Source organism: Epinephelus lanceolatus, chromosome 5 (assembly GCF_041903045.1).
Source record: "Epinephelus lanceolatus isolate andai-2023 chromosome 5, ASM4190304v1, whole genome shotgun sequence".
Taxonomy (NCBI): domain Eukaryota; kingdom Metazoa; phylum Chordata; class Actinopteri; order Perciformes; family Serranidae; genus Epinephelus; species Epinephelus lanceolatus.
Window position 1 is genome coordinate 32,719,126 of NC_135738.1, and position 25,711 is coordinate 32,744,836.

The 25,711-nt window shown below is 43.2% G+C and overlaps 1 protein-coding gene across 1 annotated transcript in view; it reads left to right on the forward strand.

Moving 5' to 3' along the window:
- Positions 1-25,711, forward strand: part of tmtc2b (transmembrane O-mannosyltransferase targeting cadherins 2b) — a 129,785-nt gene that overhangs the window by 45,233 nt on the left and 58,841 nt on the right. The window contains exon 2 of the mRNA XM_078168095.1: positions 13,557-14,133. Within this exon, the coding sequence (XP_078024221.1) occupies positions 13,557-14,133 (577 nt within the window). The remainder of the gene's footprint in view (positions 1-13,556; positions 14,134-25,711) is intronic.

Sequence of the window (25,711 nt, forward strand, 5' to 3'; positions counted from 1 at the left end):
CGTTAATGCCGGTCCACTCAAGTAATAAGTCCTCCACACCACATGGTGCTTTGTTGTTTTGCCGCTAACCAGGGATACAGCGTGGGGAGACATCAAAGGGGAACAGCTACCTCTTAGGTAGCCTCACCAGAGGCCTTGAAGAAAAAAAACCCCTGTTTTTCCCCCCTTGTTTCACTCATTCAGGTCACCATGCTGCCTGTGGTATTTAACACAGTTTTTACAAAGTAAGTTTTTGAGGTATTGGTGGGTTTGAAAAGTTTCCATGTACAGATCTGGATTCGATTTTTTTCATAATATCTATCTGACCCATGTAAAATTTTCAACCCGCTTTACAGAGCATCATTTTATTGCCACAAACTCTCTGTAACATCAGATCTTGGTCACGCCAAACTTTTATAACCTCTCATCAAAAAAATACGAGCTTCAAAACCTCTGAGGCCAGCGTGCTGCCCATACGTCCAACTTTATCGAAGGGTTTTTTATTTATAAGTCAGATTTAATTTGAAATGTGAAATGTGGTTTATGTTCCCCGGGTTCTCTGGCTTACGCCCACAGTCCATGCAGGTCAGGTTAATCAGTGACTTTAAATTGCCGTGTTTAAATTGAGTGTGAGTGTGAGTGTGAGCGTGAATGGTTGTCTGTCTCCATGTGTCAGCCCTGTGATAGTCTGGCAGCCTGTCCAGGGTGTACCCCGCCTTACCCGATGTCAGCTGGGATAGGCTCCAGCACACCCACGACCCCTAACAGGATAAGGATACTGAATAAATGAGTGACTGAATGTCACTGGGTATTTCATGAACACCTGGGACTGTTTCTCACTTTCACCACGAACCTCTCAGGGAAAAATTAAGCAACCCTCCCTGTGGAGTCACACGACCCCGATCCTTTACACCAGCCAGTTAGGAACAAGAAAACAAGCAGCTATCTGACTAACAACCAGGCCTGCCCTCAGGAGTCAGGACGGAGAAACTATAGATTGCTGCTGTGTGATACCTGCTATCAGAAGAGGAAACTCAGCCAAACACATCGATCACTGCTCACTTTGTCCAGTTGATACTGTTCACTTCATCACACAGTAATTCAAAGCTACGATACATCCTCATCAGTGTGTTTGCAGTATATCTGAGTTTGTTATTAATATTTTATTTCCAGTGTTGTATATATCGTACAGTGTGGAATTTTCTCAGCCCAACTTTTGGGTGTGTTGAACAAAATGGTTTTAGAAAATCCAATAGTGCTGACGGTTGCAGTGTAAGTTGTGTCTTAGTTTGGAATTCAATTTAGCCCGACAATGGGAAGTGAAGAAAATTGCCTCTGAATGTTATTGACTCAGAGACGGAGATTAGCTGGGGAAAGTCTTTTGTGGAGCACTGACAGGAGTGACAATACAATAGAGAGGAGACATGGAGACACAGGAGGAAACATTACTGTTAATAGAGGAGGTTTTCCATTTTTGTCCATTTCGGGGCACAAAGACCTATTATGGGATGCGTGTACGCTGAATTTGTAACAGCAGAATGTCTCATATATTTTTACACAAGTGTTGAAACATTTCATTTCATTTGAGTTACTTGATTTTGCACCATATTGGGAAGATACGGTATATCTATATGTGACAGTTTGCGTGCTGTAAAAGAGGAGCTGCGTGTCGTGGCGAACACATAAAAAGCTCTTCAGTAATGATTCTAACATATGGGATAATCTTCTGTGTTTACTCGTGTTTATGTATTTGAGAGATTCTGCACTTTCTAAATGGGAAAACCAAGTAAGAAAATCCTAAGTCTGTAAAAAAAGTGCAGGCGCTGGTTACGGAGGCGGTGCGGTTTGTGTGATTTTGGTGGCCATAAAATTTTAAATAAGTAAATGAGCTCCTACGCAAAAATGCAAATTGACACCATGTGGAAGACAAAGCATTTTAAAAACACGTAAGAGGCTATTTGGGTTCCTCTTGGACATGTTTATAGGTTTACAAGATAGTGTCTCACGCAATGGCAGGCGGCGCTGGAGATATTTAGGTTCTTTTTGCATTAATAGGAGGCTTTAGGCCATGGAAACGGACCTGATGTAGAGTCCTCGTTCTTTCTCTCCTTTTATATGAATCTGTTTTTCTCTGATCATAGTTCAGTTGTGCATGTAAACACTGTTTACCAAGTGGTAGCCTACAGTAGAGCTGATCTTTCATCCATTTTTGCAACATATAAGCGTCAACCCCTTAAAGCCTAGATTTCCGTTTCCAATTTAAGTTGAAATAAATACCAGATTAGCATCACGCCATAGCCTGATTTCCCCTCTGTGCACCAGCTCACATTGGCCCTGACTATCTGAGATCAAGCAAAAGTTAATGAGGCGGCAATATCAGTTATCAGTTTTGCATCAGTCCAGTCTGTCACAGAAAGACCTCGCTGATCCCTGATGGAGCACCAACCCCCTCGTCTCTCCACGTTAGCACTGACAGCCTCCACACATCCACACATTCACGTGGCTGTCGATGGGGGCTCTCCATCTCTGTGTGAGCGGTCTACATGTGCCTTCAATTAGGGCTTGGAACTGGAGCTCGAATGGGGGAGTTAAAAAAAAAAAAAGGCTCGGTTGAGAGCAGTGTGAGAACACTGGCCTGTTGTGATAGTATCTAATGAGATCGCTCAGAGCTGCATCCTTGAACGCTGCCATTCATTAATGTAATGATTCTTTGTGTATGTGCGTGCGCCCCAATTCGCCAAATAACCTTTCATGCTGTGTTTAGGTTGCTGCCTTGTGGTGAGCAGAGAAGTCTGCATTAGGGGTTTATACAAAGCTAATGACAGTGTGATCTGAGCAAAGAGCAAAGTAATCAATTGCTCTCTTTCTCCTGCGCTCCATCTGTCTTTCTCCTGTGCTGTTAGTGCCTTTAGCTGATTGGTTCTCTTATATTTGTTTGCGTTTGATTGATTGCACAGGGCTTCTAGAAAATAGCCACTAATCACAACGCCTGCAGGAGGATGAGCTCCTGGAGTCCTCCCGCACTCTTCAGATTTAAACACAAGAGCTTTATAGCTGTGAGGAGACCTGGGACAAGACGCAGCTGTTTCAAATGCTGCAGATATAAGATGGTTGGGGCACTAAAGATGTCTTCTCCTTTCTGCTCTGCTGGCATTCTCAAAGGCTCTTCCTGCACTTAAGCCCCCATGCAATAAACATCAGTGAGCAGAGGCCTCCGCGGTGATGTGCCATGATTCAGGCTCATCCTTCAGGGCTGCTCTGCCTCGTAAAGCCCCTCCATGCAAAAAAGAGTTTGGGAAGAAGGATGGCAAAATGTTGGACAGGCCATCCGTTCGCTCATTTGTTGAGCTCTGGCTTGCACAGGATTTTTCCATTCCACTCTGCTGGTCCCCTTCATCTGGCGCGGGTCTCACTGAACCCCTCCATGGGTCAACATCCATGGAGAGCCCAAATCAGAATGCTTAAACGGCCCAGTGGCAGGCCAGGCCGGATGGGTCTTGCACGCAACACGGCAACAAGCCGAGGAAGAGCAGCCTCCCCTGCACTGATCTCCTTCTGCATGTGGAAGAGAGGCACTCTAAACAGGAGAGGAGTCACAAATCAAATGCATTTATTACCACGCGGCCGAAAAGGTCAGAGCATGACAAAAGCCCTCCTGTTGTGAGGAGGAGTGCCTCGGAGTGGCCCCCTCCGAACACAGCCTGGGTGACTACCGCAGCATTAGACATGGGTCAGGCTGAGGGGAAACATGGAGGTACAACGAGTCTGAGAACAAAGACCTTGTTCTTGATTCTTGTTGGGCTGTGACGTTTATTTAATAAAAACCTGTTTGGTTAAATTTTCCACTTTGGTTTTAAAGTAGATAAAAAGCCTGACGAGACACTGAGAAATTTGATTATTCAGTTTGGTGACCATTATGTGACCATTGGAGGAATTCAAACAAATTAAAGACAGTCAAGTAAATTAATTAAAATATTGAAGTTTATAAGAAGAAAAAAAATGTTCTTTTGGATTCTCAAGGACAACTTTTCTATTTTAAGTACTTCCACAATTACTCCAGTTTTCTGAAGTAGATGGTGCTAAGTTGAGTATTTTTCTAGTGATTGATTTTTTGGCAGATCCCATTTTTGGCAGATCCCAAATTTTAAAGCATTTTATTCCTTTTTCCTAGGAATGATCAATTGGGGATTTGTTAGCTTGTTGTGCTTTCCGTAACCATATGTCTTCAGTTATCTGAATGTTTTTGTTGGCTACACTAGTGTGGCTCTGGAGATGGCAATGTCAGGTTGTGGGTCGGATGGTCCCCCAAATCTGGTCCATGCTGAAGTATCTCAACAGCCACCTGAACTCATACAGGTGTCTGTACTTTGGTATTTAAAAGTGCCGGGGTGCCAACTGAATTTCATGCAACTCTTATGACAACGATTTGGCGTAAAGTTCCTCTGACTGCCCACCACACGTTCCCAACCAGGCAGCCTGTTGAAGATAGAAGTAGTGACGCACACAAAGCAACAGTTTCTGTTTGGACAGAAGAAAAGAGAAGAGTTAGTGCCTGAGAAAGAGAGGGGGGGTGTGTGTGTGAGAGAGAGGCCTGCAGGGGCGACCCAGCAGCTCTCTGCTGTCTCGCCACAGCCCTGCACCTGCTGACAGATTTATTGGATACAATAATCAGAGTGTATATCACCCTGCTGCGCTCTGCACATTCAGCTCCTGTAATTGGATCTTACACCTGGAATCCGCCATAAACATCAGACAACTTCACACTCTGACAGTGAGCTCAGAGTGCTCCTGGTTTGGACAGTGGTACTTTTCTCAGCTTTAACATAAAGAAGGCAACAACATTCATAGCCATTGTTTTAATTAAGTTTTGGATATTTTAGACTATAAGATATAAGGCAAAAGTTGGTGTAATGTTTTGAGTTGCTCAGAAAGTAATAGCGACAGACTTCCAGACAGCTTTATCACACAGGGTCGTGGCCCTAAGGCCTCTGCTGGGCATCAGAGGCTTGAGCAGGTCTCATGCGTGCCCCTGGCAACTTTACACCATGAGATTCAATGCCTGGCTGCCAGGATTCCTGCTCCGCCAGCCCCGGTTGGCTGGATAGAAGTGTGGCTCGCTGGTTGGTTGGTTTGCTCGCTCGCTGGCTGGTTAGCTCCGAGGATCAGCATTCAGGTCATGCCCTACTGTGCCCATCCCGTACTGCACAAAGGGCTGATCAGGGATGCTAGACAGCAGGCACGGGCATTCACCGAGCTTAAACACGCCGCAGCGCTGGACGAGCCTGCCCCGCTCCAGACTCAGTGTCTCAGTGTCCTTGTGTTTGCTTGTCTGCTGTGCCATGAAATGGAGCGAGTGTGTATGATTGTGCCAGTGGAGCAATGCAAATACCCTCCCTGAAGGGAAGGACTTATTCCACTTAGTTAGGGAATGCTGCTGGATGAATTGGACACAGTGTTGCATGTTGCACTCTGAAAAACACTTTGATCCTTTTTAGTGAGCTTTTACTGAGATCCCTTTTTGTGCGGCATACATGCAGGCAGGTCTGCAGTGTGATAAAGAATGTAACAAAAACACACACTCTCAGCAGGGCTTGAGGCGACAAGTCCTGTATTTGTGCATCCATTTTACACTCACGAAGTGCTTCTATCTTGATCGAATGGATACGTTCCAACTTGGAGAAACCTGCACCACATTACACCACATCATACTGTGTAGAGATACAAGTTTGGAGGAAGCGGGTCGAGGTAAAAAAGGCTGCTGTACACTGAAAAAATCAGCTTATATAATGCACACACTGATGATAAAGACAGTTGAAAGGAAGAATTGTTCCATTAGGACCACTGAGTAGATTCAGCCCAGATCCGCCCATAATTAATGACCTTTGTCCTTTATGTCCATCGCCACCATGTCATCCGTCTTTACTCTCCTGCCCCTCATCAATTACAATGATGGAGAGGAGGCATCAGGTGTCCACAGCCTGGAATAATAGTGCAACACCCCCAGCTTCATTTGCCGTCACTAGCTGTAGAAAAAAGACATGATTTTTTTCTTTTTTTGGTACTATAAAGTAATGTATTATTAGTTTGACGAGAAAAAAAGATTAAGATAAATGTTAGAGGTTACTCTAAAGGTTATTTTCAGCTCAGTAAATTAAAATGAAATTGCGTGAGCTGTGTGCCTGGATGGAAAAAAATTGCCATACAAAAAAAATTCATCTTGTGTGTGCTCTTCAACGCTCCCTGAGGCTGTTTTCTTTTATTAAGAGCTTTTATTATGGGCTTACTAATCACATATGTCAAAAGGAAGAAAGCAGCCATTCATTCTTCACAATAGGGATTTTACGGAGGCCTCAGTGGTGGTGTGTTGGCTACAGTGAGCTGCCCCACAACTGCTTTCTCTGTTTGTCCTCTGTAGCCTTCCTAATCTTTCATTCACTGCGCTTCCCGCTCGTTCAAGCTAAAATATCAAAACAGTCGGCGACACTCCGATACTGGAGTTATTAATTACCTTTTAGCCCAGAGATACAGTAATGGAGGAGTGAGCCAAAACAAATTTGGACTTTTTCCTCCATGTTGAACGCGACCCAGGTGCTTTTTTCCCTCCCTGGCTGAGCTGTTCTTAAAATGTTAATGCTTGATTGCACTTTATCTTGTTTGGCGTCCATTACCAGTGTTTGGCGGGATTCATCCATATCCCAGCGCTTCAGGAAGCTATTTGTTTTATGCCCCAAAATAGTGATTTCCCCCTCTCTCATTTTGAAAATTATTTTCCCCCATCTTTGTGCATTTCATCTCCATCACCCCGTGCATTAATAATTGATGTATTCAAATGAGCTTATTGAGAGTTGGATTGCTTTTCCGATGCCACTGAATTCATTAATCACAGCAGCCTAAAGGCACAAAATAGGACATTATTTATGTTTAATTCATGAAAAGATTTGAGAGCGTAAGTATTTTGTTAAATAGGCTATTAAAATTATGTTAATGGTCCCATATTATGCTCATTTTCAGGTTAATGCTTGTATTTTGGGTTTCAACTAGAACATGTTTTCATGCTTTAATGTTCAAAAAACACTTTATTTTTCTCAAACTGTTTGCCTCTATGTACCTGTACTCACCCTTTGTCTGAAACACTCTGTTTTAGCACCTGCCTTTTAGCCTCCCTCCTGAAAAAGGTCAGACTGCTCTGATTGGTCAGTGTTTCCAGGTCGTACACATCTGCAATCTTGCACTGTCACTGCAGCCGGGGTAGTGACTGCAACGACAGTGTTGCTGCACTTCCTATCTTTATTGATTGAATCACTGTGATGTTACGCTAACAGCAATAATCACTTCCAGGTAGACAACTGACAAATGATTTTAACGTAGAGATACGTGAATTCGTCAAACTTCTTAATTTCTGTTGTCATTTTCAGCTGTAGCTGTAACGTTTAAAGATAAATAGTAAAACACAGTATTCCAATCTGTGTGATGTTCCTGCTTTGCCTAGTTTATGAACCGTGTTGCTTTGCTAAATTTGATAGACCAAATCTGCTGCCACAGTAGCTAAACAATGTACTGCTGTGAATGGGGGGCGCAGCAAAATGTATTTTCGCCACCTAAAAAAAGTCAATATCAGTTTAAATGTATCCATAGTTGGAATATTTTCTCCACATTACCTTGCAATTCAAACCAATTGAGGCAGTGGTAGACCAACAACTTTGTATCCTGCTTAGTGAGATTACTGTTTTTGTCAATGGAGTCTGATGCTTTGAGATATTGGCTTCAGTTCAGAAAGGGCTGTTTCACGGCAAGGTAATGTGGTAATAACATTCTATATGTTGTGTACACGTAAACCTTCCTTTAGGAGGCTAAAAACTAACTAATTTAAGCAGCATTTGCTCAGCGCCATTCCATTTTATGTTCGTGACACTGGGATTTTCTACCCTGAAAGTTTTGTAAACAAACATTGTGATTTCGTCTATAGAGAAGCAGCCCAACACGTCATACTCGAGAAGCCATGCCTACTGGAGGGGAAATCTATCCGCGCCACAATATACGACTGAGGGCTGAAATGCTAACAAAATGCCTTTAGCTAGCTGAAAACATTAGATATCAGCATGTCAAAGGTTTATTTTAACACCCTGTGTCTACAAGAGAGGAAAAACGTACATGAACAAACTCAATATTGTTGGTCTTTCTCAGTTTCCTTTTCTCTTTGTCTTGCTTATGTTAAAGAAATGATCCCACTGAATGACCAATAGTGAAATACTTCGATATTAACAAATGTTTGGATCATCATTTAACATCATCATCTAACATTTATCCCAACAGAGATCAAAACCAAGCCTGACATAGCTCAGTAAGCTTCAACCATGACAGTTTGTCCGACCAAATTAACAAAAAGCTTGCTGCATGTAGGCATACCGAGTGAAAGGATATCACAGTTTTAAGATATCTTCCTGCTGATGCCTTACGTCTTATTGCTTAAAAGCTGAGTTTTTCGGTTCGGCTGCTCGTATTCTTTGCCATGTTGGTAGTGTATCCCACCACAAAGCAGCTTTTAGGTATTTTTGTATTGTTTGCTAGCAGACGTTAATGACAAGGAGACACCTTCATGCAATTCAAAGTCAGGGGAGATCCTTTGGTGGGGGCGGGACTTAAATGCGCCTTGTCTCTATAGAGGGTTAGACTGGAATTGCATTCCTGGGCAACAGCTTGGGTCCCTGTTTACTTCCTGTCAGCAGATGTCATTAATGTACACTGCAAACATTCCAACAGGAAATAAAAAGTTGCCCATTTAGAAAGTTTAATTTTGAAACAGTCTGTAAAGTTGTGACATCACAAATTCATGGAAATCCTGACGGCTTGTTTAAATGCACAGTTTTCTGATAACGAGCTGTGTGCAATTCTCTGTGGACTGTGGGTTTCGATACTTTCACAGTATTTATAAAGCACCTTTACCGGCTTTGTATTAAATAAGACATGGATATTTTACTTTTTACAATATGGGACCTTTAAGACGTTATTTTTTTAATTATTCCCATAGTTATACAGCATTTTAGTATAGAAATGGACTGAATATGTATTCTTGGCTGTAGAAAAATACTTTTTTTTCTATATTAGGTACCATAAGTGCAGTGGAGGTATGCCATTAATGACCTGCTAGCATGCCCATGGGAAGAAACATTAGACAAAAGAACTTGCCGGAAACACTAAGCGGGCTACCCCGATGTCTCTGTGGGCAGTCTAAAAATACCACTGTGCCTCTTTCAGATATTGAAGCCGGGTGATGACATATAGTTGGCAGACCTTCGATCACTTTCCCCAAACTCCCACCAGAGTTGATGTTCTTTTCACATGCTGTCGCAAATGGAAATCTTTATTTGCCTTGTATTTGAAAGGGTCGACTTTCTCTTCAGTGTTTCATTATCCAAACAAGTCAGTCTGCACTTCTGTCACCCGCTGTACTTGTTGCATGTCCTTCAGTTTGCCCCGATATTTTCAGCCACAAGTGTCTCTCACTTCCAAATGAATCATATACTTTCCCCCCTGTGTGATTTGCGGACAGATGCCCCAGCATATGCATTCTTTGGTGAGAATAGTTTGCCTATTTTTATGTGCTTTTCCTTCAGACTTGGGAGGATTTTAAAAAGGTTTTATTGTGGTCATCGAGCTCCATTTCACTCACGGCTTCATCTCAAAATTCATTGAGTAGTTGTAAAGGGAAAATCCCGATGACATGTCCTTGGTTTTCAATCTCCTTTCTAATATCCGAGCCTCATCTCCTGTGTGTGTGCCTGCCGCTTAGACTCCAATCAATCTTCAGATCGCCTCTTTTCAAGGGATCCTGTAGTGATTGCAGTTTTCTCCACCCTGCTGGTGCGTTCACATTATAAGTGAAACTGTTCCAGGGGTAAAGAGGTTAGCTCTTGTATGATTATTTCTCAGCTAAGGAGATAGCAGGAGCATTTTTCATGGAAATGCTTTTGAACTCAGCAAAAAGGGTTCTGGGTACGCCCACGTAGGAAATTGTTTTACTCTGGGTTTATAATTACATGGTCTACAGCTCTGTGTAAGCAATTGTCCTTCATTAGATGTTCATTTATGCAAATGTTAAATTACATAGCAGAGTAACAAAAGCAAGGCTCTCTTTGGGGGCAAGGCAGTTTTTGTCTTTAAAAAAAGGAAACATTTGAGCCCAAACAAAGAATCATTTACACATTTGACAGCTTTTTTGACAGCCTGGAAACAGTCACTGCACTGTAGAAGAAATGGGCTGCTTTCATTGTTCTGCGTGTGCTTTCTGAAGTGTTGGAGTGAAAGTGATTTTTTTTTTTGTGAAGCTGTGAGAAGAGTTAGTCAGGCCTTTGAAATGAACAACAGACATCATGTTGCCTTTGTTTCCTCTCTTCAGCGCGATCACACGTCGTTGTTTTGGTGATGTCATCAAACACTTTTCGAAAAATGTTCGCATGAGGAAGTGCTTTTAGGATTTGTCGGGGCTGTGGGTTCACTGCAGTTATTCCAATTAGTGCAGTGTGCACAGTATGTAGGCACAGAAAGCTTACTTAGCATTATCTCCCCTGCATTTTCCATACTGTATTTAGATAAGTAAACAAGCACTTACTTAAATAATCAAAGACTTTCTAAACATGGATAGAACTTTGTGACACCACCCACTGTTTCCATCCACCTCTTTTATGCACATTTTTAATCTGTGCATAAAATAAAAACCTGAATGTGAATGGCAAAAGTTAAAAAAAAGTCTCCAAGTATCACAAAAACGTTTTTGCGCCTGGGAGAGGTAGAAAGTTGGTGTATCGGTAAAAGGTGAACTGTCATTGCATAGGCCACTGCAAGCTTTCTTTGGCGTCTCTAGATGGCTTTTATTACGCTTATGCCCACAGCATTGAACTCTTCCAAGAGTGAATAGCTGTAATATTATGTGTTCAATATGCCCCCGCCACCGTTGATCTCGACAAACCAACTCTCAATATTTACACAACAGTGGTGCACAAATTTGCATTTTCCTTTGCCGATTTCCTGAAAAATTTGGTTAAAATTTGCACTACATTTGGATGGAAAACCAGCTTTGATGACAGATTGAAATCCACTCAAGTTGTGGGGGATTTGAGGCTGGCAGCAAGCATTAGATGATCCAGACAGAGTAATGGGAGGTAGAAGAGTTTTTCAGGGGCTCCTCTTGTTAGTGGCCACACGATCCTCTTGTTCCTTTGGGAGTCGGCGCGCGGTCGGTAGGAGGAATGTGCTCCCGGCTGGAAAAGGTTTGCAGAGCACAGAGAGGTCCTCCTGGCCTCCAGCTCTACTAAGGAATGGGCAAAAGCAGCCACAGAAACTCAATCTACCTCTCCAGCTGGCCTCTTATAGCTGGTCGAGAAGTAAGATCTGATGACGATGAAGAACAATGGAGTAATGATTGGGCACAGATTGGTAAGATCGCCCACGACTAGTTGGACTATGATGCAAATGTGTTAATTCAGCTGTAGGTGTTTCCCATTCATGTGCTCGGAGTAGTTGTTGCAGAGCGGGTTAGGAGGTTACACCCCTCCTTCTTTCTCTGTGTTCCTTGATTCTCTGCTTGTCAACCACAGCGCGTTCGGTACCCGCCTGCTTCTATAGGCAGGAGACCATCTGAGAGTCAAACCTCAGTGCACGGCAACTCAGGAAGCCAAGGCTGTAAACGCGGTGGGCTTCTGAGTGAGTGGCACTGGCTTTTGTCTGTGTGCTTCGCTGCCAGAAAAATCTGGTGTGGTTTTGAGGCAATATATAATGTATCTGGCCTCGCTGGCTCCACCGCACTGTGCAGTGGAAAAAGAGCGCACTTGTCTCCAAAACGGCTTTGAGATGTAATTGAACCATAATGCCTCTTATGTGAGCATCTTGTGGCGGAATGAAGATCTCGCTTGACAAATGGGCCAGAGAAAATAAACTGGCATATCTGAGTCATGAAGTGGAGAGTTGGGCTACGGACTCTTAAGCCGGCCAGTGGAGAACTGGAGCCTGCGTCGGTCTGACTGGAGAAGCTGGAGAAACCCAATCATCTGTTCACTGACATCTGAGGCATTTCTATTATATCCCAGCTGATTATTTCTATGCCCCTTTCAACATCCTGAGGCCAGGTAGTATTTATTTCCCTTAGATCCATCATAAGATGGGCTATTTCTGCTCGCTTTTCTCAGAGAGGGAGGATTCATTTTGTGATTTGATGAATGCTGCAATCCCCGCTGCGCTACACCAATCTCCCCATGAGCTTTCTGATATTGAGGGACTCAGTTGCCAGGGTGAAGTGTTATGCTTAAGAGCCTCAGAACGGCTTAAGAGGCAGTTCATTACTCTTGAGTCAACTGCTTTTTTGTTCCATTTTTCTCACCTTTGTTTATTTTACTCACAGATCAAATGAATCATTTTCTCGTCATGCTGTCTGTCGCTCCCTCCCACCTCTCCTCCACCCATTTCTTTGAACCGACTGTGTTAATTGTGACTGCCGTGACGACACATTGCCACCCGGTGCTCTTGTCTTGTTATCACGTGTCATGTCCCATCTATCACGCCTTTAATTACAACACCTCTGTTCTGCGATTGCCAACCGTCACGTCTCTGCGGAGGCTCATTCTGTTGCCTTCAAATCATCTGCGCCGACTTCTCCCGGGTTGAATGCAGCAGAGGCCTGTCACTCTGTCAGACACCTCAGAATGTTACAGAAAAGATGGGAAAAACATTGAACATTTAAGGACTCCTGTAGAGAGAAACGTGTCTTCCCTTTTTCCCCCCTCCCTTGACCCCTGCTGGCCGTCCTCCTCAGCCACTGACACGCACAGCTTGTGGCTGATGTAGCAGCATTAGGTTAGGTCACGCAGGTTCATCCCTGACGGAGGGGAGGCTGAACCAGCCCCTTACTCAGCCTGCAAAGACAGGTTGAAAGCACACATTTGTTGTTGAGAAATGTTTTCAGCCGTGGACATATCTCTCTGTTTTGCTGCGTCGTCCCCAGACAAACCCTGAGCTGCCATGTCGATTGTCACCACAGGACGCCTTCTCTCCGAGCTGCATTTTGCCAACATGGCGTTCCCCTACTGCGTGCCCGTATTTGTTTGTGGTTAAAGGGCGTGGTGCTCTTGCTTAATCCCCCGAGTCCACAGCTGTAAGAGCTGTGGCTGCGGTGGCAAAGCTGCCCAGAGCTCAGAGCTCGCCCTCTGATTTTCTGTTTGTGAATGCCACATGACCGCACTCTCTCGGGGTAAAGCTGTAAGCAAATGCAAAGTTTCATTTCATGGCAACCTATATTTTCTGCTTCGTCCGCACTGGTAAAGAATAGCTTTACATCCTCCACAGAGAATCCGCTGTGCATTGCCAGTAGAAATAGTGTATACCATAAACGCTGGTTCAGAGGTAGCACTTTGATTGAATGTGGCAGGGCGGAAAGTGGTCAGGCAGTGAAGCAGTGTGACATTAATTGAATTGACAAAAATGTCCGAGTTCAGTACTGTATCAAATATTGATTTGATCCTTCCATCTAAAGTATGTACATTGTGTTTTTTGTGTCCTTCTCTGACCTTTATTTGTTCTCTTTACAGCCGTGCAATCAAGACTAATCAGGACCTGCTTCCAGAGACCCCATGGACTAATATCTTCTACGATGACTTCTGGGGCACCTTACTCACACACAGCGGCAGCCATAAGTCTTACCGGCCCCTCTGCACCCTCTCCTTCCGCCTAAACCATGCTGTGGGTGGGCTGGAGCCCTGGGGTTACCACCTGGTTAACGTGGCCCTCCACGGAGCCGTGACAGGCCTGTTCACCTCCCTGGCTCGCCTGCTGCTCGGAGGAGGCCTGTGGAGCCTGCTGGCGGGCCTTCTCTTTGCCTCTCATCCCATCCACACCGAGGCGGTGGCGGGTGTCGTGGGCCGGGCTGATGAAGGCGCTGCCCTGTTCTTCTTGCTGTCCCTGCTGTGCTACATGCGTCACTGCAAGCTGCGGGGCCACGCCGGGCCCTGGCGGCTCCTGGCCTGGTTCCTGGGCAGCCTGGGCTGCGCTGCGTGCAGCATGCTGTGGAAGGAGCTCGGAGTGACCGTCCTGGCCGTGTCGGCGCTGTACGATGTGTGTGTTTTCCACAAGCTCAAACTGCGACAAGTCATCATGCTCCTCTACAAGGTAAACAGTTTGTTCTCGCCCCACAGTGCTGCTTTTCCACATGTATTTCCTGCACCCGCTCCCTGAATCTGCCAAACGGAATTGGAAAGCTGATATGTATAGGTGTGCGCTTTGTGTGCACTATGTGTTTTTTGTTTGCAAAATAATTTGAAAAACATTTGCGAATGTATCCACAGCTGTGTCATTCGGGTCAGATTATCATGTTTTCCATTAAATCCAAGGAAACACATGTTGGGAAAGGAAAGCAAACAGAGTCATTTTTCTGTCTGTGTAGAAGGCGCAAACACTACTGCTGTTTTATAGCTATACCCATAAATGATTATTAATGCATCTACTGATAGGTAATCTGAGAGGAATGTAATTGATCATTATGGTAAAGAAAAATCATTATAGTAATCGGTAGGAGGGAGTTTTATTGCTTAATTCTTTCTGCCTCGGGGGAAAACTCACTCTAATAGGCTAAATTCTAAACATCAAAATTAAGATCCAGTTTAACCAATAAGAAGTTAATTAAACCAAACCCGAAGTGACAATGAGTAGCTAACTGCTCATTGGCCCATTAGTGTTTATCACTCTAAAACAGATGATGTCTTTCTAAAACATAATGATGAGAAGTGAGCTGTTTGCCACGATACACATTACAGCACTGGAACAAATCACTTTATGTCTCAGGGTCTTTCTTCTTTCATATATATATGAGAGTGTGTGTGTGTTAGTATCTGTGTGTGTGTGTGTGTGTTTGCTTGTATATTCACATTGCGTACGGCAAGGTAAAGCGAAGAAAATGAAAACATTTTTCAAAAGAAATAGCTGAGATAACAAAAAGTAATGTCCATTTTATATTGTCTTGTTGCTTTTGAAGGATTCAGCTATCAAGTAGCCCGTTTTCGCCAACAGCTCCTGTCAGAAGTATTTACTGTTTGCCGTCTAGTCAATGTGACATCCACAACTCTCAACCCATCATAACAAATTCAACAAGACGTGTGCACAAACGTGACAAAAGGGCTCCGGAACAGCCAATGAAAGGGTGGCTCTCTCACACGCCCCGGCAAAGAACAACACTTAAAGATATGCCGCGGGGGAGAGGAGGGATGGGGTCAGCTAGAGAAGAGGCAGAAACTTTGAGATAGAAAGACTGCGAAAAAATGTTTTAATTGAAGAGCAAGTCTACCCCCTCCCTTTCATTGCTCAGCACAGTGTGGAAATGAAGAGTGAGGGCCTCTGCTGCTGTCCTCTCCACGCTGTCCTCTCATGATTTAAGCCTTATCTGACTCCCTGTGTCCTCTGGAGTATGGCCCATCCATTGCCGCAGGCAGACAGGCCTTCTAATGGCTTGTCAGGCATGGCTAGACTAGAGAGGAAACAGGGCCAAGAGGGCCGAGGGAGATGATGCCTCATAGCTGACAGTTTTTCAAGTTTTTGATCGAAAATCCACAAAGCCTGCTGATCCAATTGTCTTTGGGAAAAAAAATACACGCAGACTGGCAGATAGTTACACTTCTGGCATGGAGCGAGCCCTACAGATTTCTTTCATGGCTTGCCATCGTGGTTAACTAACTTGGCCAGCGTCTCCGGGGGCAGATGTGTTCTGCTACAGCACAGCGCGGCACATCCAGTGTAGCTTCTGAATTCCAGAGTGCTAATGCTGATAAAGGTTTTTTCTCTGATGCTGTGTAGTTTTTGTGTAACAGTATTATTGATTGTCATAATTGAGGCACAAAAAGCAAGATTTAAAAGTCTTAAGATGTTTCTTGAAGGAATTTAAAATTCTAAGTCTCATGGCAAACATTTATGGGAAAGTTGATCCACAGTTTTGGTCAGTAGTGAGTCAAGGGTTCCTCTCCATATTTCTTTGTCTTCATTGTTGGTATGCATTTAATGTTCTAGTGTTACATTACCCTTAGAAGACAGGAGCTGGGAGTGTAGAGCAAGTTAAGTATAGATGTGATAAACCATTCAGACCTGTATGAACTAGTTATAAGATTTAAAGGAGACAGGGAGCCAGTGTTAAGATGCTAAAATCTTTTTAAATTCTTGGGTTGTCCAGTTAAAAGGGCAACGCAATAGTCAAGACAAGAGAAGACCAACGCATGAATCTCTGTGCATCACAAAGTGCAAGATAGCATGATCTGATATATTTTCAAGGTTGGAAAATATTTGCCACTGATGGAACCTGTGTTGCCAGATGTTTAAAGCCTTTTAAAATTCTTCAACAGCAAGTTAAGTTAAATGTAGTCATATAGCCCCAAATCAGAAATTAGCCTCAAAGATTTACACCCTTTATCCTAAGCCCCCTGTGATGTTAGAAATTCTTCAGCCATTTCTAGTCAAAGCAGTGTCACAAGAGATTTCATCACTAAAGTCATTTGTAAGATTCACAGTACTAATGATTTCATTGTTGATACTGAAACGTTAGCAAAATATATATATATATATATATATATATATAAATATATATTTACTAAGGTAAATGATGAATGACCCTTGACACCAACCCCTGCCTTCCTTTAACAAAATGATAACGTAGAAGGCTGCTAGCATACGCCCTTATTTTTTAAAATTGTACACTGCAGCTAGGGGTGGGGGAAAATGGATACAGCATAGTGTCACGATATTTTGCGTGGCGATATTGTATCAATACATGGGTACCAAGTATCGATCTTTTATTATATACATCATCATCATCAATACAACTTTTGATACAAGAATAATAAAATCAATCGCTTTTTCAGTCCACTAGATGGTGCTGATGTTTTTTTTCCTGGTGATGTCGGCAGAGGTCTTATTTAGCAGCATTTGGCAAGAAGTTCATCAAAACGGAAACGTGCCATCGGCATTTCAATCAAACGTCTGGACTTACGTTTTTTTTGTTAACATGGAAGGATAGAAGGACTTGGATATAACACATGCAATTTGCAAGCAGTGTCATATGAGAATATTCTGGGAATACTACAAACACTAAGTCACACTGGATTAAACACTGCAGACCTTTTGCAAAAATGCAGCACAAGAATGGGGGATTGTGGTTTTATGAGAGTTTTGGTCAGTCTCTCTGCTTTGCATCACTTTTTGCTGCAATAAAGATGATTGAAGTCAGATGAGCAGAGTGAAAACTTTTTTTATGAGGTAAAATTGATGTTGACAGAGTTTTCCTTTGGGGAAATAATTTGCAGTTGGGAAAAAAGGTAATAAATTGCAAAATATTGTATCGCAATACTCAGCATATCACAATATCGCAATAATATTGTATAGTGACTTAAGTATCGTGATAATATCGCTATCATGGGTCCACCCCTAACTGCAGCCATCCTAGTCCAGTCTTGTGCACAATTAAATGTGGAGGGAAAAAAGCCAATATCATGTTCAACAAGTTTAAAGTGAACCAGCAACAAACTCTGGTATAATGACCAAATCTACTAACACACTAGTTAGAGTCTGAAAAGAGAAATAGTATTCTTTTGCAGCTAAGAGGAAAACTCACAGTGGGTTACTCTGCATTGAGGAAACAAATAAGGAACTGCGTGGGTTGTCAGGCGCTTTTGGAAACACTCTGCAAAACAACAAACTGTTCATTCTGTTTGGAAAAGACTGTAAAGCAGCACATTTTTCCATATGGCTTCAAATTCCTGACATGCAGCTTTAAGCTGACAATTGTCATTATCCTAGCGTGTCATTTAGTCGCACCGCAGACAACATAAAAGGACGCACGGACAGAGAACTGTCATCATCACGTCAATCATGTTAACTTGGGAGGTTTCTTGTCCGCCTGTAATGTAACGGCGCTCTGTGATCATAGATTCATATGCATGAGTGTTGTGTGCATCGTGTCCACTACGGCAGCGTACACATTCATCTCTCTTTGTCTCTGCGGAGGGAGGCGGTCACTTTGACTGATGATAAGCAAAGGGAGTTATTCCTCAGGGCGAGTTGTGCCTTCAGCCGCCTGCATGATCATTAGTTGTGTATGGAGCTGAAAATCACAGTGACAATAAATACACCTCCCTACCTCCAGTTACGGCTCCAAACTTGGTCACCCACGCTGAAGTGTATGAATGGAGAAGCAGCGCTGTAACATTAATGTTCTCTGATAAGAGGGAATTGCATAAAAGCATGACAAAGTAACTGTCACCATGTCGCAACTTTCTCTTTGTTTGAGTACATGAAACCCATTCTTCAGTTGGACTAAAGAGCCCGGTTTGCCGCATGACTGACAGGCCACGGTGGGCCGACGCTGCTTTTTATCACCGAGCTCTCTGCTCAGCTGCAGTCATCTGACATTTAACGTTGGAAATGGTGAAATGGGCCTTCTTATCTGATTGTGGCGCGCAGTCAATTACATTAGAGTTTTATATCTGCTGCAAATCTCCCATTGTGTCATTACGGCTTCTGTGTGCGGTTTGAAGGTTGTAGGCAGGCGAGACGGGGAGCTTCACTGTAATTCCATGTAGGTTCATAACTCATTTCATCGGGACCTTAACTGTAGACACTCTGCATAGAAATCAGAGGGAAGGAGGTAATGCATGGATATTATCTTGATTTATTGGTTATATGTTGCATAGCGGAGCTTGGAAGAGGAGAAGCATGGGCTGCAATTACCCATATGTAAAAAATAAACCCAGAAAACAATCGCTTTAAGGATAAATAATTGTTTAAAAAGAGGGATCTTACATTAAAGCATGCTGTGTTCAAATTAGGTCAGAATATATTGTCAGTTTGAATACACCATAATTACTTTGTGTACTGTGCATGAGTCTCCTCTCGCAGGCTTTTGTCTGTGTGATGTCAGCTTCAGAGCTTACATGGATCCAGTTCTTCCATTCATCAAATGTAATTGTCCCTGGGCAATACAAAATCCTTAAAGGGATTAGACAAGTGCATGCCAACTTTATAATCTCCACTAGATTCTGTGAATATTATTCAGTGCATTCAGCGTAAAAGCTAATACAAGTTGACTACTTCTGCTCGTGTTCATGTCAGCGGCACAGGAACTTCTCCAGCTGAAAGAATTAAAGAGCAGAGAAAGATGGCAAGAGAGAAACAATAGTGCTGAGACGGTAATTGAATAAGCACATGTTGGGTTAACGGTGGCGCTGGAGTCAAAGCTCTTGGCATTCTCTAGCATCCAAACCTTGGGAAAAGCTTTTAAGAAGAGATCTAGTGCAACCTTTGCAAGAAAAATATGGTGGCTTGGTGCTGCATGATACAGTCAAAACAGTTCTTTCTTACAGAATATGCCTGCGTTAAAGGGATGGCTTTGGTGTTGTTTTTTTTTTTTGTTTTTTTATCTTTGAGGTTTTTTAATCATCCTGTATTCAAACTCAAAACTTAAATTTTTGGTCTAAATGTGGATGTTTTGGCCTAAAAGTACTATTTTCCCAAGCCATTCTACGAACTTTTTATCATGTCACCAGACATAGGTTTCTGCACAATGTTGTTGCAACATATAAACCTACTTCCTGCTGTGGACACCACCTTAGTTCAACTAAATGATCGAGCCAGTGGTAGACCAGCAACTCCCATGTGCTGTGAGGTAAAATTACTATTTCTGTCAATGGAGTCTGGTGGCTTTGAAGAGATCGTAGAAAAAGCTTCTGTTCCTGTCAGAAAGAGCTGTCTGAAGGCAAGTTAAGGTGATAAAATAATCTTAATATAGGAAACACTTAAACTAATGTTATTTTTTTAGGTGCTCCTTTTTTTTAAGGAGGCTTAGATAGTATATGCTGCTGCTCCCTCCACAGCCACCAGACTCCATTGATAAAATCAGTAATTTTACCTGGCAGAACACGAGTTACTAGTAACCACCACCTCTTATCATTTACTTAGTTTGTGTCATTGTGTGACTTTCAGCGCTATCAGCGCTGTAACCTACATGACCGCTTTTTGAAAACGGCTAAGTGGAAGATTCCATTTGAAACACAGAATACACAGATAGGCCTGTCCTTTAGGATGTAGTTTAACCTACTGCGACCCGTAATCTCCGATATACCTTTTAACAAGCATTACCCCCCTTCCTCTCCCTCCCTCCAGTCATTAGCCTGTATGTTTAGTGTTGAACCCACCAGCACTCACATCGTTGATAACCGTGCCAGTGTAAATCCACAGCTAACTGTGTGCTCTAATTACTTCTCTCCAAGACATGTGCTGTCTTCAAAAGTGGAAAAAAAAGCCCTGTCATTAAATTGTTTACTCAATCTGACCTTTACAGTGGTGATATTCTCCAGTTGCCTTTGTGCCTGATTAAAGCATTTATGGCCATGTGTTCTTATGCATCGAGCTACTCCCAGGCAATGAGTTTACAGCATTCAAATGTAACAGTGTTGGCAATCGCGTAAACCGCAAATTTATGTGGAAAATACGTGCTTTTTTACGAGAGCGTTTCCTGCACAACATTAGTTAATAGGCTCATTTTCAATGAGAGATACTGAAACACAATAGGGCTCCTAATTTAGTTTAGGAAGGAATGCTTTTTAATGTGATCTCACAGTGTTTATTCCATAGCATAATGCAGTAAATTGTCTTTCCTGAGGACTGAGGTGTTCTTTCTTTGTTAGTTGACCAATAAAATAAATGTTTAGACAATTGAAGACCGTGTAATTGGCCTGAACGCAGGCTCTGGTGATGGGAAAAACAGGACCTGTTTTGCCCTATAATTCAATGTAAACATCTTCTCTACAATTTGACTCCTTTTCTTTAGAAGTGCGGCTCTGTTTAGTCATGAGGATCCATTCTTCTTTTGTTTGACAGTCCTGCCCACATAATGCTACACTCCCTGTCCACATTTTCAACCAGAGAGAAAGTGTCAGTGAGTTCTTTTCACGCTGGGCAGACAATGCTGATTGTGAACATGCAGGTACAGTATGAGCCACAGTCCCTGAGGGGCTGACACTCAGCAACCCTTTGAAAACACTATCCAGAAATCTGATGCTTGGAAAGTGTAAACTGGATAAAGAGGAATTATCTTGCTGATGTCATGTCAATGCTGTACATCCATCAGGACTTCCTGAGCACACAAAGGCTCAGATATGTCTTCAGAGAAACTGGAGACATTCCTCTGCGATTGCTTTTGTTTGAGTCCAACGTCAGATGACGCGGCTGCTTGAAAATGATTTTCAAATCTGGGACAAGACCCAGCTGGCCCTTAGTGAATGTCAAGCTCACACACTTTATCTCTTCACACCTCCCGTCTTCTGTTCACACTTAGGCCATTAGCGCAAGGTCACTGCTTACGCCGTGTGTGTGTTTGTGTCTGGAGGGTGACAGAGTTGACAGAGTTTACCTGGGAGCTCAGGTGTGGTGGTGCTGGTGAGGTCGGTGAGGCCTGACCTCAGGGAGGCCAGATGAGAGATGGGGGGTCCCTCTGAACATATGTATGAATGCAGTGCATGTTTATGTGCTGAGGTGTGTGTGAGCTATAGACCCTACATAAAAAATATGACATCCATACATACCCTTGCTGTGTATTAGATGAGGTAAAAGGAAACACAGCCCTGCCAATACATTCTTACCTGGGGCTCCACAGATGCTCCTCCATGCTCTAATGGCTCCTGTCACCGTGTGATGGATTGGGCCTGGTGGGCTCAGCTAGTGCCCCCTGCCCTCACCCACCTGCCTCTCACTTGGGGATACACACCACCGCTTCTGGTCTGGATATGGAGATGGGCAGTGGGAGGCATGCATAATGGAAACACATTTCTAGAAAACAAAAGGTTATACAGGTAGATGTTGTTGGTTGTGTAACTCTAAGGAATAGTTTGACAGTATCGTGCTTAGTCACTTTCTTGCTCAGAGTTAGAAGAGAAGACTGGTACCACTCTCATGTCTGCATGGTAAATATGAAGATGCAGCCAGCACTTAGCTCAGCACAGAGTGGAAACATGGTGAAATAGCTCGACATTAGTCTTGTTGTTGCTGTAAGCTCGCCAGGCAAACAGTGGAGAATCCAGGAAATTACTGCGCTCAAGAAATAGTCCCACACATGAACCCAACGTGTCCTCATACCTGAATGACAGAATACAGTACAGGCCAAAAGTTTGGACACACCTTCTCATTCAATGCGTTTTCTTTATTTTCATGACTATTTACATTGTAGATTCTCACTGAAGGCATCAAAACTATGAATGAACACATGTGGAGTTATGTACTTAACAAAAAAAGGTGAAATAACTGAAAACATGTTTTATATTCTAGTTTCTTCAAAATAGCCACCCTTTGCTCTGATTACTGCTTTGCACACTCTTGGCATTCTCTCCATGAGCTTCAAGAGGTAGTCACCTGAAATGGTTTTCCAACAGTCTTGAAGGAGTTCCCAGAGGTGTTTAGCACTTGTTGGCCCCTTTGCCTTCACTCTGCGGTCCAGCTCACCCCAAACCATCTCGATTGGGTTCAGGTCCGGTGACTGGAGGCCAGGTCATCTGCCGCAGCACTCCATCACTCTCCTTCTTGGTCAAATAGCCCTTACACAGCCTGGAGGTGTGTTTGGGGTCATTGTCCTGTTGAAAAATAAATGATCGTCCAACTAAACGCAAACCGGATGGGATGGCATGTCGCTGCAGGATGCTGTGGTAGCCATGCTGGTTCAGTGTGCCTTCAATTTTGAATAAATCCCCAACAGTGTCACCAGCAAAACACCCCCACATCATCACACCTCCTCCTCCATGCTTCACAGTGGGAACCAGGCATGTGGAATCCATCCGTTCACCTTTTCTGCGTCTCACAAAGACACGGCGGTTGGAACCAAAGATCTCAAATTCAGACCAAAGCACAGATTTCCACTGGTCTTCTGCTTGTTGCCTCTCCTTAGCAGTGGTTTCCTAGCAGCTATTTGACCATGAAGGCCTGATTGGCGCAGTCTCCTCTTAACAGTTGTTCCAGAGATGGGTCTGCTGCTAGAACTCTGTGTGGCATTCATCTGGTCTCTGATCTGAGCTGCTGTTAACTTGCGATTTCTGAGGCTGGTGACTCGGATGAACTTATCCTCAGAAGCAGAGGTGACTCTTGGTCTTCCTTTCCTGGGTCGGTCCTCATGTGTGCCAGTTTCGTTGTAGCGCTTGATGGTTTTTGCGACTCCACTTGGGGACACATTTAAAGTTTTTGCAATTTTCCGGACTGACTGACATTCATTTCTTAAAGTAATGATGGCCACCCGTTTTTCTTTAGTTAGCTGATTGGTGCTTGCCATAATATGAATTTTAACAGTTGTCCAATAGGGCTGTCGGCTGTGTATTAACCTGACTTCTGCACAACACAACTGATGGTCCCAACCCCATTGATAAAGCAAGAAATTCCACTAATTAACCCTGATAAGGCACACCTGTGAAGTGGAAACCATTTCAGGTGACTACCTCTTGAAGCTCATGGAGAGAATGCCAAGAGTGTGCAAAGCAGTAATCAGAGCAAAGGGTGGCTATTTTGAAGAAACTAGAATATAAAACATGTTTTCAGTTATTTCACCTTTTTTTGTTAAGTACATAATTCCACATGTGTTCATTCATAGTTTTGATGCCTTCAGTGAGAATCTACAATGTAAATAGTCATGAAAATAAAGAAAATGCATTGAATGAGAAGGTGTGTCCAAACTTTTGGCCTGTACTGTACGTTGTTTGCAAATGACTCCAAAAATGAGAAATATGACAGCTAGAATGTATCAGCGACACATGCTTGTAGCCTAAAGCTGAGAACACAGGTGCTGCCGTGGCACGTCGTTTGATGCATGTCAAGTACCACCCCTAGCATACACTGGAGGCGTTGCACTGCAGCTCACTGACAGATGACCACACAAAGTTATTGCTGCCTTTACTGAAATATCTATACCTCTTGCACCTCTGCATTAGCTTAAAATCATGTTTGGAGACCCTTAAATTAAACTTGATTTCTCACCTGAAGAGTCAATTTCCTGAGATATGACTTGCCAGGCAATATCTTTTTGGCCATTGTCCTTATAACTACGGGATCGTGCGTCATTAAGCTCGGGATATTTCTTAACCTCAACGAGTCTCTCGTCATCCATTTTTTGTCACACATGAGACAGCAACAGAGTTCTCTTTATACATCCATTGTGCCAAGAGGTGTCAAGCTGGTATTTACAGAGCGAGTGAGGGAAAAATGCTTTCAATTCCGGGGAAGACAAGGCTGGAAATAGGACAGTGGTGTAAGGTGCTGCAGGGTGGCACGTCCAGGAGCGCCGACGTGTCTAGCTGCTGCCAGTGTGGGGTTGTGCATTAAAAATAATAGGGGCGTATTTTTTTACGTGCAGTTTTTGCCGCTGGTGTGTTTTTGGTGTAAGAGTTGCAGTTTTAAAGACATGGTTAACTTTGTGAAACTGTCACAGTTCAGTAACAAAAATTCTTGGTTAGGTCTAGTAAAAAAGATCATGTTTCAGGTTAAAATAAGTGCATTTGTTACGTAACTTCAGCTACAAACAAAAGTTAAGGACATTACTTAAGTTTGATTGGTAAATTAAAATAAGTCAACATGGACACGAACATCAGTCTACTGGGTGAAAGTCCTGTGCTTCTCTAACCCATCCATCCACCTCGACATCCTCCCTACATGGACTTTCTTGCTGATTATACTATGTCACTTGGTTTCCTACTTTGTACCTGTCATAATTTTTGCGGCCACTAGAAGTCGCCGCCTAACAATAAACAAAAATGTAGGACATAAGAAGTGTCCTGCACAGACGACCTGTACAGCCGTGTTTTGGGGGGAGGATGGTCTTGTACAACCATTTATCATTCTTTATTCGTCAGGTATTGGATAGATTAAACAAACGAGATATAACTTGTTATCAGTGAGCTTTGCAGGTGCTAGCTGGAGGATTTTGTTACCTTTGGACTGAGCCAGGCTAGCTGTTTCACCCTGTGTCCACTCTTTATGCTAAGCTAAGCTAACCAGCTGCTTATAATTGCTACATATTTGATATGAGTGGTATCTGCTCATTTAATTCTCAGCTAAAAAGGGAATATGTGTGCTTCCCAAAATGTTGAACTATTCCTTAATAAAAAGCTGCTGTTACTTTAGTCTCCCACTCTGCAGAATAAGACATACGGTAGCAGGGTAATAGTGAAGACATTCCAAACACAGATGACTGAACAGGTCTTTCGACCCCTGAATGTCTTCGCTGTGGGGTAAAATGAGGCGAGCGCAACCACAGTGATAGAAAGTGACTTGAGCTGGGTTTGCTTCGGCCTACCGTCCATCAGGCGTAAGTGAACCTGACAGGCAGGGTGCCAGCGACAGCCAGAACAGTGACCCTGACTGTGCCTGCTGTGAGAAGATGGGAGCGGAGAGAAAAAGGGTGAACAAACCCTGAAATAAAGCCTGGCGTCAGTACGAAAAACAAAAGTGGCGTTTTTCGTACTGGCGTCAGTACGAAAAACAAAAGTGAAATACAGCATGCGGCTTGAAATATTGCACACCACCCCTTGCTTAGCTTCTCACTGAAAATGATCACATACCCTGTTCTTTTTATAGCCGGCATGTCGATAGTGGCATGTTATGTAAGACCTCAGTCCTGGAGAGGAATGTCCCGCAGCACCAGTGTCCCGCAGCATTGGGTTGTCTTAATGGATGCCTGTAT